The sequence below is a fragment of the Alosa sapidissima genome, chromosome 10, assembly GCF_018492685.1.
Source record: "Alosa sapidissima isolate fAloSap1 chromosome 10, fAloSap1.pri, whole genome shotgun sequence".
NCBI classification, from domain to species: domain Eukaryota; kingdom Metazoa; phylum Chordata; class Actinopteri; order Clupeiformes; family Clupeidae; genus Alosa; species Alosa sapidissima.
In genome coordinates this window covers 2,712,797-2,731,507 of record NC_055966.1, presented here as the reverse complement: position 1 = coordinate 2,731,507, position 18,711 = coordinate 2,712,797, and the positions used below count along the sequence as shown (strand labels likewise).

Genomic DNA, 18,711 nt, shown 5'->3' with positions numbered 1-18,711 from the left:
TCTTTGTGTAGGCTACAGTTAAATACTAAGCAATGGCCTCTGACTTAAATACCAAGGCAGTTAAATGACCGTGGTATGGTATAGTCTACGTGATACACAGGACTACACAGTAAACCCATTTAAAAAGCATCATCATCTCAGTATACCCATTTAAAATAGGCAAGGATACGTATATAATAACATTTGGGGTTGCTCACAGTATACCCACCACTACAACTAACTAACTAACTAGACTACACCACTGGTTAAATGGCACATTGCAATTTACAATTTGTGTGAGTACAGGGGCATACAGAAAGTTGAAGTTTGGGTGACATCAATAAAGAAAATAGACACAAAGGGATGTGTACAGCCTCAAGTATGAATGATGTCACATTAACAGAAGGTTCAGAGCAGCGGCAGACCTTTCTTGGTGCCACGCAAGTTATTGAAAGTCATGTGTTTTCAGAACGTAGTGGTGCTGTGCCATGTCCCATGTATAAGGGGCTTCAGGTTGATCCAGTGACGGTGGGTGATTATGTCAGGGAGATGGAGGTCAGGGGACTTGGAGAAAGGGAGGACATGCCACCTCAGACCACTCCAGCCAAACCACTTCACGTAGGCATTCCCTTGCAGACTAATGTAGACCATGGAGACCACCTTGCCGCCACCTCCAGTACATTCAGCCATTACCCATATCTTACCTGCAAAAAGGAAAGTTACAATAAAGTTAGTCAGACAATTTTACAGCATTACAAAGCATCTAATCAGGCACTCAACACCACTAGTAATACCAATTAATTAAATATATGTGTGCAATAAACTTCACAGCCTACCTAATGTTAACTACACATTTAAATATGCGGTGTGAATGTTATTTACTTGCGTCAGCTTAAAAAATAACTTTATCAGTATGACTGATCATGGACGTTAGATGACAAACTAAGGTCTTTCTCAAATGTTCACCGATATCCCTGGGAAGTGACTGGTTCTGGTTCTGGTTCTTGGCGTAGTGTTTAATGCAGGCGTTTCATTTATCGATCATTCACTTATGCGGTCTACAACTACCGACCTAGTGCTACCTATTTTTTACAGTCTATGCTACCGACCTACCATCACAGAAGTAGCTCTAACAGAGGTGTCTGTCGTTAACGTTAGAAAAAATGCAACGCTGGCAAACTGGCTAGTAGTTACATTAACATGACGGGTTGATGAGGTTCATGCTTCACATTACGTTAACGTTAACTTGCGTTGCTTTATCACATCATACCGTTGCTTTATCACATCATATACTGTACTGACTGTCTAGTGTTATTAATCCCCATGTACAGTCAATGGTTACTACATGTTGAGATGGCATACATTAAGATTGAGATATTTGAAAACAGCAACAACTAATAAAACCAAGTATATCATGCATCGACTGTTACGGGAGCTGTGTGCTAATCTTCATCACTTCAACGACTAACTTAGCCTCCCGTTAACGGTAATGTAGCTGCTAACGTCAGCATCTAATTCGCTGTCCGTATTTCTGTTGTTAGCTCATTAGTATTCACCATACTAAATTGTCACAGTCTAATCAACATAATAAGCTCTCTTAGACGTATTTAAGAACACCAATAGACAAAAAAAACTTTTCAGTTGATACGCAACACTTACCAGACAAGAACAAAACGATTGTTGTTTGTACTGTTTAGCTAACTCACAGCCGCAAAATTCATCCAGCCAGCTAGCCTTCGGCGCCGAGTCGACCTGCGTTGTGGATAGGAGAAGAGGGCGGGTTTCACTTGACAAGGGGCGTGTTTAACTCGCTGAGTGGCAACTGAGTGGGCGTGCCTGACCGCGACTCCTCTTCACTGCGCATGCTTCAACTTTTGCTGCGCAGCCACACTTCAAATTGGCTCCAAATTTTCCAAGATGGCGTCGCCTCGGCGGCTTCAATTCCATAGAACACTGTAGAATGCAGCCACACTGTCCAGTTCTATATATACAGTCTATGATTCAACCTCTATATACACAGGTTTCCCGTTTACCAACAAAACTAGATGCGCGCGCAGCCGTGAGGCAGAAGACGCTTGGTGGCCGTCCACAACGTTATAAACGTAACCTAAATAGTCGGCTGCTGTAAGCTACAATCGGATTTTTTTGTATACCCCTGTTGTCTCAATGATAATATCATCTCATTTCAGACTATATTTCAAAGTTTGACGTTCATTTGGATTATTAATATAACATCGTATTTTGTCATTTTTGGCAAAGACATGCATTCCGTTAGGGATATTGAACATATTTAACATTCTCTAACCAACATGATTTTGAATTGGTGCAGTTTTCAGCACAAAAACTCATTTTATTCTTTTGCTCTTTTGCATTGCTCTATGCTGTTCTATGGTGCTTTCTGCCTCTTGGTTGCGCACGCATGTTTTTGTGACGTTCCATAGAAATCCATGTATAGAGCATCACAGTCCCGCCCCTCCTCCGAGAGAGCTTAGTTTCCGGAAGTAAATTTCCCATTAATTTCTCCCATTGACGTTTTGGAAAAATCCATATCTAAAGAGTTTTAGAGCATGTGTTAGGCTAATCAGCTACGGAGTAAGTCATAAGCATACAACATATCATCATATCAAAACGAAGAGAAAGTCCAAAAAAAGTCAAAGGTACAAGACTGTGTACATATTTTCATTTCCGAGCGAAGGAACTACTCATTCCATAAACCACCGCGCCTCACTGAATAATATATAAGCAATGCACGAACCAGCGCGAAATCATTTCCAACCGGCGACAGCACACGAACCCTTTCCTCCAAACAGTGATTTTTATATAGTGAATGTGCAGTTAATAGCAGTTATTTCAGGAGTAATCGTGCAAATAATCGTGTTTTGGTACTGAATGTTATATTTACCATCGTGTATTTTATATCGTGTGTGTGAAAGCGGTTAACGTTAGCAACATTGTGCAGTGCTTCCTATCTGACTGCCATCCTGATGCACGGACCGGTGCATGGTCTGCTCTTGGACCACCATATTCAGTTTGCTGTGAATTATTACGCAAAATGTTCATAAAATGTACGAAGAAGTATTTCTAGGTTAATGATTGATGATATGACTCGTACAGTATGAAGGTTACAGTAGCCTAGCTAATGTTAACTAGCATTACCAACCTCCCTGCAAAACTCACCACACAACTTTGTAGGTCTTGTCCCTCATGCTGGCCCTTACAAAACCCACAAGCTAACCCTCGGACACACAACAGTCAATAATGTGACCTGATTTAAAGTGGTTTTCACCCCTTTGGACACTCTTGATTTCGTCCTTGAAACAGTGAAATATTCACGGGGGCATGGACGGTTTGCTAACCATTTTACTGCAGTGTCTAGCTTCTAGCTGCTAGCCGGTGGTAGCATCCAGCTTGCATGTGCTATCAGCTAGCTAGCTAGTTCAAAAGTTGAAGTACTTATTGAGATACTAAGTTGATGTTTCCTATAAACAACAATTCATAGAAACAACAAGGTCACTAAAACATTATATTAATGTTAGCAGCATTATAATGACATTCTAATGTCTGAAAGGCTAATGATTAGCCTATCGGCTACCTGAAAAGTTATGTGTTTAAACTAGCATTTACAGTGTTCTATTTGATGGTGTATTGGCCCTGACTAAGTTCGTGTGATATATAAACCACAATCCTTGTTGATACAAGTACCAATGTTCGTCTAGAAAGTTTTTATTCACATTAAGATTTTCGCCATAGGCAGTAAAAGACTCCGCCATCTTTGTCAATAATTTTCGCTGATAAAGTTTCAAACTATGATCATAACGGCCTTTCCACCAATCAGAGGCATCACTGTGGGATTGTGGGATTGTTCAGTATTGTGGGTAATGAAGTACTTATCCAAGACATCGCGATTAAAAGACATTTATTTCAAAACAAGGTTAGTGCCCCTTGAATTTTCGCCCTCTATATGACCATATACAATCGCTTAGTACAGCCGTAGCTGGTTTTGAGTCTACCATGTGCAGTTAAGTTTTTATGGCTTATACCCAAATTGTGGAGAAATTGCATTGAATTCTTACTTCCGGAAACTCCTGTGGGCGGGACTGTGATGCTCTATATGCTCCCACTTGGACAAATCATCCAAAATAATTTGATTTTATATCATAGCTATGCAGATGACACACAAATTTACTTAGCTCTGTCACCAAACGACTATGGTCCCCTCGAATCTCTGTGTCAGTGTGTAGAACAAGAACAAACCTGGATGTCTCAAAATTTTCTTCAGCTGAACAAAGAAAAAAACTGAAGTAATTATATTTGGTAAAAAGGAGGAAAGACTTAGGGTTGCCACTGTCCTTGACACAAAAGTATTGAAAGCAAAGGACACTGTTAAAAAACCTGGTGTATTAATTGACAGTGATCTAAATTTCAACAGCCACATGAAAGCGATAACTAAATCAGCTTTTTACCACCTCAAAAATATTGCCAAACTTAGAGAGCTGATGTCAAAGCATGTCTTAGAAAAACTCATTCATGTATTTATCTCCAGCAGGATTGATTACTGCAGTTGACTTTTCACAGGCCTTCCTAAAAAGACTATCAAACAGCTTCAGGTCATACAAAATGCAGCAGCTAAGGTTCTCACCAAAATGAAAAGAACTGACCACATTACTCCAATTCTTAAGTCCCTTCACTGGCTTCCAGTAAGTCACAAGAATTGACTTTAAAGCGCTACTGCTTGTTTATAAATCACTAAATGGAGCACGACCTAAATACCTTTCAGACATGCTTCAGCAGTACACACCCTCCAGACCTCTCAGGTCTCAGGAGAAAAACGTGTTTTTTTGCTATTTGCAATCGCGGAATGTTGTTTGCAATAAACACAGCAGAACTTTCATTCTTACTCATTAAAATGAGCATGATGACTGACGAAATAAATTCTTATGATGTAGTTTAAATAAACCACTGTTGTCATACAGTTAACAGGCCTGCATTGTAGCACATAAATTCAATATCAAGTGTTTCCCCTATACGTGCGTCTATCTATTTAGCCAACAGCAGAAAATAACAGAATATCCAAACGTTTTCAGTAGGCTAGCCTACCATTGTTGCAGAAATCATGTATAAGAAGGTATCCCTTCGATTTCTGTTTATTTTCGCATATTCCAACATAAGGAAGCAGCATGAGACTCCCGTCATAATCGTCATGAGGACATTCCTCCTAAATGGCCCGATCACGTCTTTGAACTGACGTCATGAGGGCGTGTTTTAGCTCGTGCAGCTCGTGGAAGGCAACTGCAAGATCTGTCTGCAGGCTAAGACTCCCGCGATATTTTAAGGTCATGTGACATGGTGTCACAGTGGTAAGTCCCTCCCTGGCTGACAGAAGTCGGACAGAATTTCTAACCCGCAAGCATTGCGTCCATCCCAGTATGCATTGTGTTCAACCCAGCATGCATCACATCAAGTCAGATCTGCACAGATCTGCCTCAAGTCGAACACGCCTAATGACTTTGAGAGACCTCAGACCCATTAGACCAGCCTCAGACGAGTCCAGGAAGTGACGTCAATTCCGAAAATAAGTACATATGGCAGATTGGACACCTATCCTGCGACGCGGTCATTCGTCTCTAAATGACTTAACTCCCTCTCGTACGGAGCCTATGAATCGTTAGTTTGATTATCGATACGGCACAGTAGTTCAACTCAGCGTAACGGCGTATAGAGCTGGTAAGTCCCACCCATCCGCTAAACCCCCAGTGGACCTCTAGATTGAAAAATCGTCAATGCAAGTGAATGTGAGAAAATAATTATTTTCTGGTCCCGTTTGAATTGTGCCATGAATGTGAACATATGCTGTCTGTGAATTTTTAATATAATTTTTCATGTTACGAGTTTGACAGTATATTATATGATTCTTCGGCTATCAGTTGTGGAAAAGACATAACGAGAAAGACTACATGTCGCCTGTGACGTGAGCAGAGCCGGACAGTAACGGAGTACATTTACTTGAGTACAGTACTTGAGTACAATTTTGAGGGATCTGTACTTTACTCGAGTATCATTTTTGGGGAGTACTCATGACTTTACTCAAGTACATTTGAGAGGCAAATATTGTACTCTTTACTCCACTACATTTCTATCCATAACCGTGAGTACGTTACTAAAAAAAAGGAAAAAAGAAAAGTCTCGGAAACCCTCAATTTGTTGTTTCCCTCTCAAACGTGATTGGATTGTGCAGGCGCCACTGATTGGGACAGCCTATCAGCAATCACCTTCAGCTTTCCGCCAAAGTCAACTACATGGTCAGATTTAGATAAGAGACGAAACCATGGACGAAACAATGGATGAAGACGCAGCAGGTCCATCCCGGGAATGTGCCAACCTGTGACCTCGCCAGACTATTTCAATTTTCTGAACAAGTTAATGATAGTTTTCGCTTCAAGTATTTCAATTACAAAATATTATTTTGTATTTAAAATGCGTATTTTAAATACATGTATTAGAAATACTGCCCATCCCTGGCAACATGGTAAAAAGATGAAAATGAAATTTACATTCAAGGTATTAACATTAACATTTTTCATAACTCCATGTAGGACGTTTCTTACATAAATGTAAGCACTGTGGCAGTAGTAATGCAATATTTAGAAAATGTAGGCTACTCTTGTACTCTTGATACTCAAGTACTTTTAAAAACAAGTACTTCAGTACTTTTACTTAAGTAGACATCTGACTGTTGTACTTTTACTTGTACTTGAGTAAAATTTAGCAAAGGGTATCTGTACTTTTACTCAAGTAATGAATCTGTGTACTCTGTCCGCCTCTGGACGTGAGCTAATCGCTAACATTAGCTGAGATGCTAGTTTTTGTAACGGCAGGAATAAACACACATGGTAACAAAAATATTCGAAACATGTCTAGCTTCACTCAACACATTAACACTATGTACATCTCGACCAACTGATGGTTGTTATGGGAAACTTGGCTGTCGTCTAGCGGAAAGTTGTAGTCCACAAAGTGCTCTCACACAAAGTTTAACCGCATCAAACTTCTACCTGCTCAATTGTAGCATTCTTTACATGAAAATTTATATTAAAAATTCACAGACAACATATGTTCACATTCATGGCAAAATTCAAACGGGACCTGAAAATAATTATTTTCTCACATTCTTCTTCTTCTTCTTCTTTGAATTTTAACGGCAGCTTGCATCCAATTAGTTGCATTACTGCCATCTACAGGACTTCTACTGCATTACACTATATTCTGTTAAATAAACCAGTATCCATTAAAAACTTAAAGAAAATTCTTTTTCCCCTCCCACTTGACCCTATTTCTAAAATACCTTTTAGAGATAGATCTTCTACTCCAATCTCTCTCAAAACTCTAAACAACTCTTGTCTGTGGGAATCATAATTTTTACAAGACATTATTACATGATGCACTGTCTCCAGCTCCTGACAAGAACACAATCCATTCTGATGTTTTCCTAAAACAAAGAGAGTACTGTTCAGAAATGTATGTCCTATTCTATGTGCCTCCCTTTGTTTTCTTGTTCCCAAAGCTGTTGCCATTTTAAAATAATTTCCTGCCACACAATACTTTTGCCTTCTGACTTAGACAGATTTATGTGGACATCTATAGCTTCCTTTTCCACAGCTTTCTTGGTTAACTTATCAGCCTTTTCATTTGACCTAATGCCCACATGAGCTGGAACCCATAAAAAAGAAATTTCTACCCCCCTCCTTTTTACATCTCTTATTACCAGTAGAATCTCATATATAAGGTCTTGACGGCTCTTTGATAACCCTTTCCCTAAACTATTGATAGCTGATACAGAATCACTATCTATTCACTCACTATCACAGAATCATATCAACACTTTACGAGTTTGAATCTGTTCAGTCCATTGCACTGCCATCAAGATTGCATATAACTCCACTGTAAATACACTAAGAAAATTAGAAGTTCTTTTAAAGGTTTGGATATTCCAACCCTGAACAACAAAAGCTGCCCCTGAAGCACCAGATTCTTGATCCTTTGATCCATCTGTAAAAATGAATAAATGCTCTTGATAATTTTCTTGTACATGACACTGAAATACATGCACCAAATCCATCTCAGGATTTTCCGACTTAAACTTAAGCAGCTCTAAATCTTTCTTTGGGACCTCTAGTTGCCATAATGGAATTGAAGGCCACATTACTCCTGAACAGAAGCTCTTATCCAGAATAGACAGTTCTTGTGCCACAGTCTCCCCTGTCCATCCAAAACATGACAGATTTGCCACTTCTCTCTCCCAGCTTGGTTGACTAGCAACTTTAACTGGGTGATCACACCCTTGACCCATTAAATTGACCCAGTAGTTTGCCTGCAGCTGTTTTCTTCGCAAGTATAATGGCATCTCTCCTGTTTCTACCTGTAAAGAACACACTGGTGAAGAGCGCACGGCTCCTGTACAAATTCTTAGCGCTTTTGCTTGGACTACATCTAGTCCAGCTAAAACTGACTTGGCTGCAGATCCATATGCCAGACACCCATAATCAATTCTAGCTCTAATTAAATAAATATAAATCTGTTTCAGAGAAGCTATGTCTGCCCCCCAGTCCAATCCACTAAGACACCTCATTAAATTCATAACTCTTTTACACTTGTCAATAACCTTAGATACATGCTCCCTCCATGTAAGTCTAGAGTAAAAAAAGACACCAAGAAATTTAACAATGGACTTATGACGCTTCCTTGAGGAGTTCCATTTTCAACTACCCACCTTCTGGACATATCTTTTCCTATTTTTACCTGAATACTTCTATTGCTTAAAAAAAAAATCCATAACCCAGTTAAACATGTTTCCACCAATACCTAACATATGCAATTTAATTAAAAGACCCTCTACCCATAACATATCGTACGCTTTTTCCACATCTAAAAACACTGCCACAACTGTCTCTTTTTTAACTTGAGCTTTTCTTATCTCATCCTCAAGGCATATGATTGAGTCAATTGTACTTCTCCCCTTCCTAAAGCCACTTTGGCAACTGGCCATCAGTCCCTTTTCCTCTACAAAGTGCATTAACCAGCCTCTCCATTAATTTGCCTAAACGAGAGGTAAGAGCTATTGGTCTATAATTAGTTGGGCTACTAGCATCTTTTCCTGGCTTTCTTATAGGAACAATAATTGCTTCCTTCCACCCTGAAGGAATCTTCCCTTCCTCCCATACTTAAATACATTTAAAACTTCTTGCAAACCCTCTTCACTAAGATGTCTCAACATGTCATAACAAATCTCATCTTTACCAGGAGCAGAATTTTTGCACCTACTCAATGCACTTCTTAATTCACTCAGAGTAAAAGGAACATTACTTATCTTCTAATGTATCTTTCTTTTGAATAACCTCAATATACATACTCCTTGTTTCTTCCCTACTCCTTTTTTCTTCATCTGTTAAATTATTAGAACTATGTACCTTACTAAAAGTATTAACCATCATTTCTGCTTTCTCCAAGTTTGAAATAGCCACTTGGTCTCCACTAGAAAGAATTGGATAGGACCATGCTCTCCTATTACCCTCCATCTTTTTAATCATTCCCCATATATCATTTATATTAGTAGTGCTTCCAATTGAGCTACAAAACTCCCTCCAATATGATCTTTTCATCTGCCTTATTGTCCGTCTTACTACTGCTTGTGCTTGTTTATAATCAATTAAATGAATTAATTAAAACAACCTCTTCACAATTAATATCCCACCATGGTACCACTTTTTTAACAAACTTTCCAGAACTCTTTGGAATAGAAACCATTGCTGCCATATAAATACTCTGCCTCAACTCAATTTCATTTCTCTGAACATCCTCAATGTCTTGGATTAAATTAATATACAAATCACTTGTTTCCTTAAAACTCTCCCAATCTGCCTTTTTAAAAATCCACCTTCCATGACTCTCTTCCTCACTCAAACCTACATCAATATCCAATTTACATAGAATTGGGTAGTGATCACTTCCAACAGCACTCCCCTTATGCACTTCCCATTTACACCTTGGAACCAATCTACTAGATAAAAAGTAAGGTCTAATATTGACTCTTTACCAGTTCTAACATCAATCCCACTACCATAATTTAAACAAACTAAAGATCTACTATCCATTAACTCTTCAATGACTTGCCCATTATTGTCTATCCTTTCTCCTCCCCACAGAGTATTATGCACATTAAAATCCCCACACCATATAACATTATTCCTGTCCTGTCCTTCTATCTCTTCTAGTTTATTTAATTCCAATGGTTTACAAGGGTTGTAATAGTTAATTATTACTACTTTCTTTTTATCTGCCCATACCTCCACTACCACATACTCTTGTTCCTTACCTACACCCAGTACTCTATAAGGTACACCCTGTCTCACAAATGTAACACAGCCCCCCCCATTTCCTTGCTCCCGGTCTCATCTAATGGCAACATAGTTAGGCAAACAAAATCAAACCTAGGCCTTAGCCATGTTTCCTGGATGCACAATACATCAGGCTTTACTGACCTACTAACTATAAATTGTTTAAAATCTTGCCCATTAGCTAACAAACTCCTTGCATTCCATTGAAGAATTAACATAAATAAAATCATCCTATAGCTCCCTCTTGACTTGGTAGCATCCCACTAAGGCCATCTCTAACCTCTTCCCATTTTAAACCGGTCATACCCAAGTTATGGACTGCTGCTTTTGTAATAATTTGTATCCTTTCTGTTTTTGACTTCACCTCAGATGTAGCATTAATCACCCCTGCAATGAAGATCACTAGATTCTTCTTTTCCTCCCATTCTTTTTTCTCCCTTTCTTTAAGAAACTCTTACCTCGGAGTCCACACTTTTCCTGTAGCTTCCCTTCTTACATCGCTTCCACTAGCTCTTGTATGCTCCACCCTTTTAACTGCTTCTGCATACGTAACTTTGTTCTTTATTTTCATATTATGAATTTCAGTCTCTCTTTTCATTACTTCACATCCCCAGTAAGCTGCACTATGAGGCCCTCCACAATTACAACACTTAAGTATTGCTTGTTCCCCACACACCCCATAGTCATGAGCTCCACATTTTGCACATCTTTTCTCCCCTTTACACATTTTAGCTACATGGCCAAATTTTTAACAATTAAAGCATCTCATTGGTTTATGAGTAAACTCTCACATTATATCTCATATACCCAAAGTAAAGAACCAGGGGCAACTCTTTAGTACTAAACTGAACTACAACTGACTCAGTTTCCGTTTTCTCAAACCCCCTTGTCAAACGCTTGGCACTTTGAACAGCATCACACTTTTCTTTGATATTCTTAACTTTCATATCCACTGATAAAGGAATCCCATAAATCACCCCTAATTACTTCCTTGATCACCAACTTTCACACTCTTCGCTACTTTTGTTTTTCCAACTGTTTGCAATTTTTCAGCCCTTCCAACCTGCTCTTCAGAGACACATCCAATCAACAAATTTCCATCACTCAAAATTCTAGCATATTTCACTTCTCCCATCTGATTCTTAATTATCTTTGTCAACTTTATCGGATCCATACTCTTAACTCCTCCATCCTCATCAAACCTCACAACATTACATTTCTCCTCCTTCTCCTTGTTTTCCCTCAACCTCTTAGCTTTAAGCACCCTCCTAATTCGCCAACTACCATCATCCTCATCTAAGTCCTCCATACTCCAACAATCCTCCTACTGATTTCCCTCCATGATAAGGAAATATCAGCAAACGCACTGTATACCGGACCTATACAGGCCGTCGGCCAGTGCACTCGCAAAATATTTCTCCAATCAAACTAACCCCGATACTAAAACAAAAGAAAGAAAGAAAGGTAATGCTGCTTTGATTTTGCAAAACACCGCTACACCTGTTTCAAAACTTTTGCTTGCTTCAAACAAAACGCTCCCGCCATGTGTCTGACCGTCTTTTCTCACATTCACTTGCATTAACGATTTTTCAATCTAGAGGTCCAGCGGGGATAGCGGAAGGGGCGGGACTTACCAGCTCTATTGTCATAGACATTAGTTCGTGTTGTGTGGACGGGCTCTAACGTATGCCTGCTGTTGTTTTGTAGCCCGTGCAGCGAAAGTAGGCTAGACCTACGCTAACTTTACATTATTTTCTTCCCGCTATAAAGTCTAGCAAAGGGTAAACTTGCAATGTCTCTGCCGACTGATAAAGGATCTGATCTAAAACGGATTATCCGCGGTCATTTAGTCCAGGTGGGTATAAGGGATGCATGCAATTTAACGTTTGTCATACAATAATGTAGTTTGTCGTTAGATGTTAAGTTAGCTGAGAAGTTATAAAGTTAACCTGATATTTAGCGTTATCCGCTTATTTGTTGACCGTAGCTAGGACGCTAAAGTAAACGACTCAATCTTTCCATCAGATGAACATCCATGACAAGATACGTAGTATACTGACAGAAACAAGGGAGGACTTGGATCCTGGATTTGTGTCCGAAGGGGACTTGCTGCGTGCTTTGGAGCAGAGAGGAGTCGTTGACGATGTTATGAAGGAACTGACGCTACACGTCGACAGCGTGGTAAAGCTGGTTGCTTAGATACGTCTTACTACTCATGTAGCTGCTAGACCTAAAGACAAATAAGAGCTTATACAGCGGCTAAGGCTACATTTAATGAGTTATGCCACCATACTAGATAATGTAGCCCCTCTTAAAACTAAGAGGAATCCTATTGTCAACCAGTCTAATGAAATAGGTAGCCTCAAAAGACTGTAGGAGAACCGAACGTAAATGGAAAGCCACTAGATTATGGTAATTTGGTTACCAACATTTGAAAGAACTAACTTTAACAAAGCAAACAACGATGCTAGATCACAGTATTTTTCAAACCTTATTTCCACCAATCAAACAATTCTAGATCCTGTTCAATACCATTGATGGCCTCCTGAATCCTACACCTGCCACTGTAGGCCTATAGGTGACCAGATTTCTGAGACAAAATCCGGGGACATTTTCAGTTGAGAATCTTAAATACCTCCAAAACATGTCATGTTTTTATCTTTGTGAACTTAAAATGGGGACACTGTCTAGCATCAGCTAGAGCTGCACTGGGGCACAAGCCACTCAGGTTCGGGGGCATAGGCCTACTCTCCCATAAGAAGAAAAAACATAATATTTCAATGTTTAATTAAATGCATCAATCTGGTGCACTTTGAAAAGAAATTCAGAGGTTAGACTTCATTATTTTTTGGCCATCCTAGATTCTGCTTGACTCTCCACACACACACACAAACACATACGGAAAATGATGGCTTATGTCATATGTTTCTATTTGATATATTTTGGAATTCATATAAAGTTATTTTCTTAATAATGTATAGTATTTTGAATTTGAATACTTCATATTGATTTTTAAAGTATTACACTTAGGCATGTCTTTAACCCTTAGAACCCGATTGACGCAAAGTGCGTCAAAAAACACACCCTTTCTTCTCTGTTACATTGCTACGAAACTGTTCATCGCAGTGAGATGAATCCATTGCGTGACAGGAGAAGTGCGGCTTTCCAACGAGCCCACGCACTTGTCTGTACGTTAAAGTATGAAAATTTAAAAAAATCATGAAATTAAATCAAATTGCATCATATTTACAGTCTATACTTCTCTGCGTTCACCACAAGTACATCCTTCACAAGTACATCCTTCTGTATTTATTATAAAACAGACGAAGTGACGGCAAAATAAGAACTTCATATAGCTGGACTTACCCCACGTTTTTGTCTGTTTTTGTGGCAAAGCATGTTAATAATCCAATGCTATCGTGTGTTTCTATATGGCAAAGCATGTTCATAATCCGGTTTTGAGATCCTAGCAAATTCCTGAATGGCATCCAATTCAAGGCTCACATTGCATCCCAATTTGTTCAACAAAGAAACACCTTTTTGCCTTTACTTTGTTCATGGCATTGCAGTAAAAAGTTGAGAATCATTGAGTGCATAGGCCTACACCATAGGCGCACACAGGCTAACACGCAAACTCGGGTCAAGTCATGTCAGATCAGTTAGTGTCACAGATATGGAGCGCAGAAAGGTAATTTTTCATCACTAAATAAAAAATGGCATTTATTTCCGTAATTCACACATCACATATTCATGTAAATTGCTCAGCCCCAGAGTATCCCTCCAACATGGCAATTATATTGCCCGATTCAGGATAGTCTGCTCTACACACACATTAAATGCATGTAGAGCTATGAGCTGTGAGATACAGTCAAAATATAAGAATTTTTATAATACGCTTTTTATATTTTAATTCTTTAAAAATCTAAATAAAATCAATGCTAGTACTAATACATGAAATTATATAAATTAGATCTGGATAGCCTAGACTCTGCTGAAAAAAACAATATATAATATGTGTGTGTGGCAATGACAAGAATACAATGACCAGAATAAATCCTTATGAATAAAGGAAGTGAAAATGCCCTAAAAACATCTTAGGGTTCTAAGGGTTAATGTAGTGTGTAGGGCTAATTGAGTGCACATTGGTTGTGTACAGTATAGGTGTAATTGAGTGCCTGTCACTTTAGAAAATATGTGAGTAGCCTTCAGCCTCACGGTTTTAGGCTAGTAAATAATAATAGTTGTGCAAAGTGCGTAAGGATATGTGGATGCAATTCATTATGTTTTCTGTCATTAGATAAAATAAATGTTCAAAAAACTAACAAGTCGAAGAAAATCTTTCTGGGATTATAGAAGAGCTAAGTGTCTTGTAATGTTCATTAATGATTTTAGTGACCACTCCATAAATGACAGACATGACCTGAGCTAGCGGGATAGTTAGCAAGGAGCTCTCTCCAGATGCAAAAGTTTGCCATGGTTGCATAGCCTATTTCTAAATTATGTTAAACCCAATAGGAGGCCTAAATTATCTAAATCCCATAGCCTAGGTAGGTTAGCAACACAAACTTGAGATGCAAGTGAGCAAATCAACTTGATATTAGCCTATTATTATGTGTTACAGTAGCACTTAAACTAGCAGCAACGTCTCGCTGTTTATGGCACAGTGCGCATACGTGGGTGTGGAGAAATGATGCACAGGCTATAGGGGAGAAGGCACTAAAAAGCATGCCTTGCGCACACGCATGTTACTTCAAAAGAACACGGTCATTCTTAAAAGTATCGATACTAATAAAATTAGGTATCGTGACATTTTTAATTTCAGGGTATTGCGATACTTTTGTAGTGTCGGTGCACCGTGCAACACTACACAGCAAATTGGACAGTGTAAATGATACTCTGTAGGAGTACATTTTACACCCGTTTCGGGGTATATATGGGTCCAATTGTCCAGTGTTCTCCCAACACTGGACACCAGAGTTAAAATATTAACACTATCACAGAGTTAAATTTCCAACACCACAAGTGTTCAAATAAACTCTTTCAGAGGCATCATTTGACACTACTTTGAGTAACTCCAACACCTGTAATAGTAACTTATGCAACACTGAAATAATAAAATGAAAACTCTGATTCATTGTCCTTTCAGCACCTGATAAGGTAAAATGTACCACTTTAAAGATAATATTTATCCCCAAAATATAAAGAAATACAGATTGAGAGTACCACTTACTCTTATGCAGAAATTATGCAACACTGTTAGGTTTGTACGCTCACCAAAATAACATTTAACACCTATGACTACAAAACAATATTAATCCATTTACAAATTATTTTACACCAATAGATTTAGACAACAACTCACGGTTCAACATATTTAATTTCAAACCTCAAGTGTCAATAACAGTGTCAAAAAAGCATTACAATGTTTGGATAAAATCCACAATCTAGTTTGAAACAATACAGCTGACATTCATAAAAAGCAATATACTAAAGGCATTACATATGTTCCTCATTGTTACAATTCATGAATGGATTTAAATAATCATGTCTAAACATCAGGAAGTTCTGGCAAAATATAAAAACATGTATACGTACTGGACTGGCGTAATTATGTGATTGTCTACAGTGCTCTGGGGTAGTGAATCCACATCTCAGCACCTTCCGTGGCCAAAAGACGACATGTGAATTGTGCCAATCATGTGATGTGTTGTGAATACACGGTACCAATCATGTGTTGTGATCTCGCCGCTGGAGCGAGGCCGGTGTTGTGAAGCCTTGCACACACCCAGTTCTGCCCGAAATAGATGCCCGATAAGGGCCCAAAATGACTTTGGTGTATCATAAAGTGGTGTTTAGGAATCAAGAGTCCAACATGGGTGTCTTGGTGAGGTTCTTGGATCCTTTGATGATTTCTGGCTTCAGAAAAATTCCCCACTTCCATAAATTGAGAGGAAATATCTTCTACAAACAGTTAGAGTTAAGTCAAAACAAGGTCATTTGAAATAATAATACAGTGATCAAATGTTTTATACACTTAGTTTAAAATGTTCTACATTACTGGCTGCTGTCAAAAATGCATTGTTTTAATCTTGTAATTCCTGATTCTTTGACAGGAAAAAAGAAAAAGGTATCAAATTTTAATTGTAGATATTCTTATAATTTAGGACATTACCTTGCTCCAGAAATCCTGATTAGAAAAGTCCATCATCTTCATCTTCAGCGCTTCATCCAGTCCACCACTTCTTTCTTGATATCCTTTTAAAAAAATAGGAGACGTTAACACATTTAAAAAAGAAACCTTCGCGCAAACGGGAAGTTAAAACTTGACCAGCGGTTATATTCACCTATATTGACAACACGAACTTCAAATTAACTTAGTGATGGTGGGGGTGAATGCTAACTTTTAACTGAAAAGTTTGTTGGCTTTGATATAAGCTTGACGGTGAGCTAACTAACGTTAGGCTAGCGTGCTACCTTAAGTTAAAATAACCTGAAAACTTCACAGTAGGCTAGTTCTAGCTTCGTTAACCCAGTCTCTTACAAAAAAGTAAAACATGACCAACACTTATATTCACTAGTATTTGACGGCTCGAACGTCAAATTAATTCAATCATGGCGAGAAAATCCCAACATTTATCAAAAAAAGAGTTTGGTCAGATTTGATATGGCGTGCTAAAATTTGCCAGTGCGCTAACATTAAAGTTAACTTACCATTAGCTGCTAAGCTAGTTCTAACGTTAGTAACGTTAACACAGGAATTCCACCTCGTGAACGCAGTAAATCTTTAGCACAAACGTTAAGTTTAAACATGCACGACAGGAACGTTAAAAGAAAGTTACAAATGCTGGGCAAAGAAAACTCTTCAGACAAACTACATTTTGCATTTCACCTTACCTTTCTTTCGCCGAAGTCAGGCAGCCATTGTTCTCAGGCGACTTCACTTATCCAGACAGAGATGTCCGATGACGTGATGACGTAATATGCGAACGCTAAGGACTCAATCAGATTATAGACACCCTGGGAGTTTGTGCAGTAAAAATAAACTTTGGACCAACACTGGCAAAAGAATGGACACCGTTAAAACTATATAAAACACACTGACAAGTGTACAAAATCCTCAATATACTCCACAGTGTAAAAAAGTATACTCTTTAACCTCATACTCTGGAAAAATAACACTCTGGCATTTGCTGTATAGTTAAAACTAGGGTTGTGCCGAGGGACGATATCATCGTCCATCGTGATGGTTGACAGACATCACGATGGGAAGCAACCATCGTGATGCCACGCCCCCACATGCCAGTCACTAATTTCTGCTGTAACAGGCTAAAACATGAAAAAAAACTTTCCCTGGAAATGAAATTAAGCCTACTTTAAAGGCTGTCAGCCAAACAGTTATCACATATTAGTCTACTGTCTTGTAAAATAAAAGAATCTACCGTCTTATTCAAATAATTCCTGACTGTGATGTGAATGTGTAATTGTCTTTTTGTAGCCTACATGTCTCGCAGGCCTATAGCCTACATTGGACGTAAAATATGGAGCCTAAGGTTTTAGCAGAAAATAGTCCTATTGAATTATTATTGTTAGGCTACGACTAGGACATTCTAGCGCTCAAATATTTTTGCGAGGCTACAGCGAGCGCCAAATGTGTCCTTCTCCTCTGTGTTAAAATAAACAATTTCTTTCGTTAATTATAGGATCAGAAGGTAGCCTATCCGTCTTTCACTGTGAGGCTTGTATTTCATGCATTGATTATATAAATTGCCCCCTGGGGACAAATAAAGTGCTTTGAATTGAATTTAGCAAAAGTCCCAGACAGCAGCGGAGTGGTAATCGTGATTCGTTACCTGTAAAAGTTTTTTTACTTCGCTCTCCTATAGCCTGGACTGCGCGATCGCAGCCCTTTACTTTCACTTTCTGCCGCCATCATAGTCAGCATAGACGGTAGCCTGATAACGTGGGATGCTGCATAACGTACTACTGAAGATTTTAAATGAGTGACCACGATAGTAGTCTTAAGTAGCTTTTTTGCTAGGCCCAGCGAAGGCTGGCAATGTGTAATATTCCGCTGGTTGGTGCACACGCAAGTGTTCAGATTGATTGTCTATCCGTCTTTCACGACGATTTTCTTGGAGCAGATCTTCCACACAACTTCGGTAGCCTGGTCAGTATGTCCACTTTCATCAGGCCGTATAGCCTATATAATATATATTTTATTTTGTTGTAGAATGTAGAAAATTATAAATGTATTTCTGTACAGACATATGGTAAGCCTCCTCTACATACTTGCTGCACACTGCCCCCCCCCCCCCCTACATAAACAGCACATTGTCTTCAG

General features: G+C 38.8%; 1 protein-coding gene and 1 long non-coding RNA gene across 2 annotated transcripts in view; one reads left to right on the top strand and one right to left on the bottom strand.

The window, feature by feature from the left end:
* On the bottom strand, positions 1-18,109 carry LOC121721007. The gene is made up of 3 exons (XR_006034722.1): positions 17,576-18,109; positions 10,299-10,301; positions 1-12 (listed from the first exon to the last, which is right to left on the bottom strand). It is a non-coding gene; the product is annotated as an uncharacterized LOC121721007 (long non-coding RNA).
* cep76 (centrosomal protein 76) overlaps positions 11,992-18,711 on the top strand; it is a 73,346-nt gene continuing 66,626 nt past the window's right edge. Inside the window, exons 1-2 of the mRNA XM_042107506.1 lie at positions 11,992-12,225; positions 12,396-12,551. Of these exons, the coding sequence (XP_041963440.1) occupies positions 12,163-12,225; positions 12,396-12,551 (219 nt within the window). The 5' untranslated portion in view covers positions 11,992-12,162. The remainder of the gene's footprint in view (positions 12,226-12,395; positions 12,552-18,711) is intronic.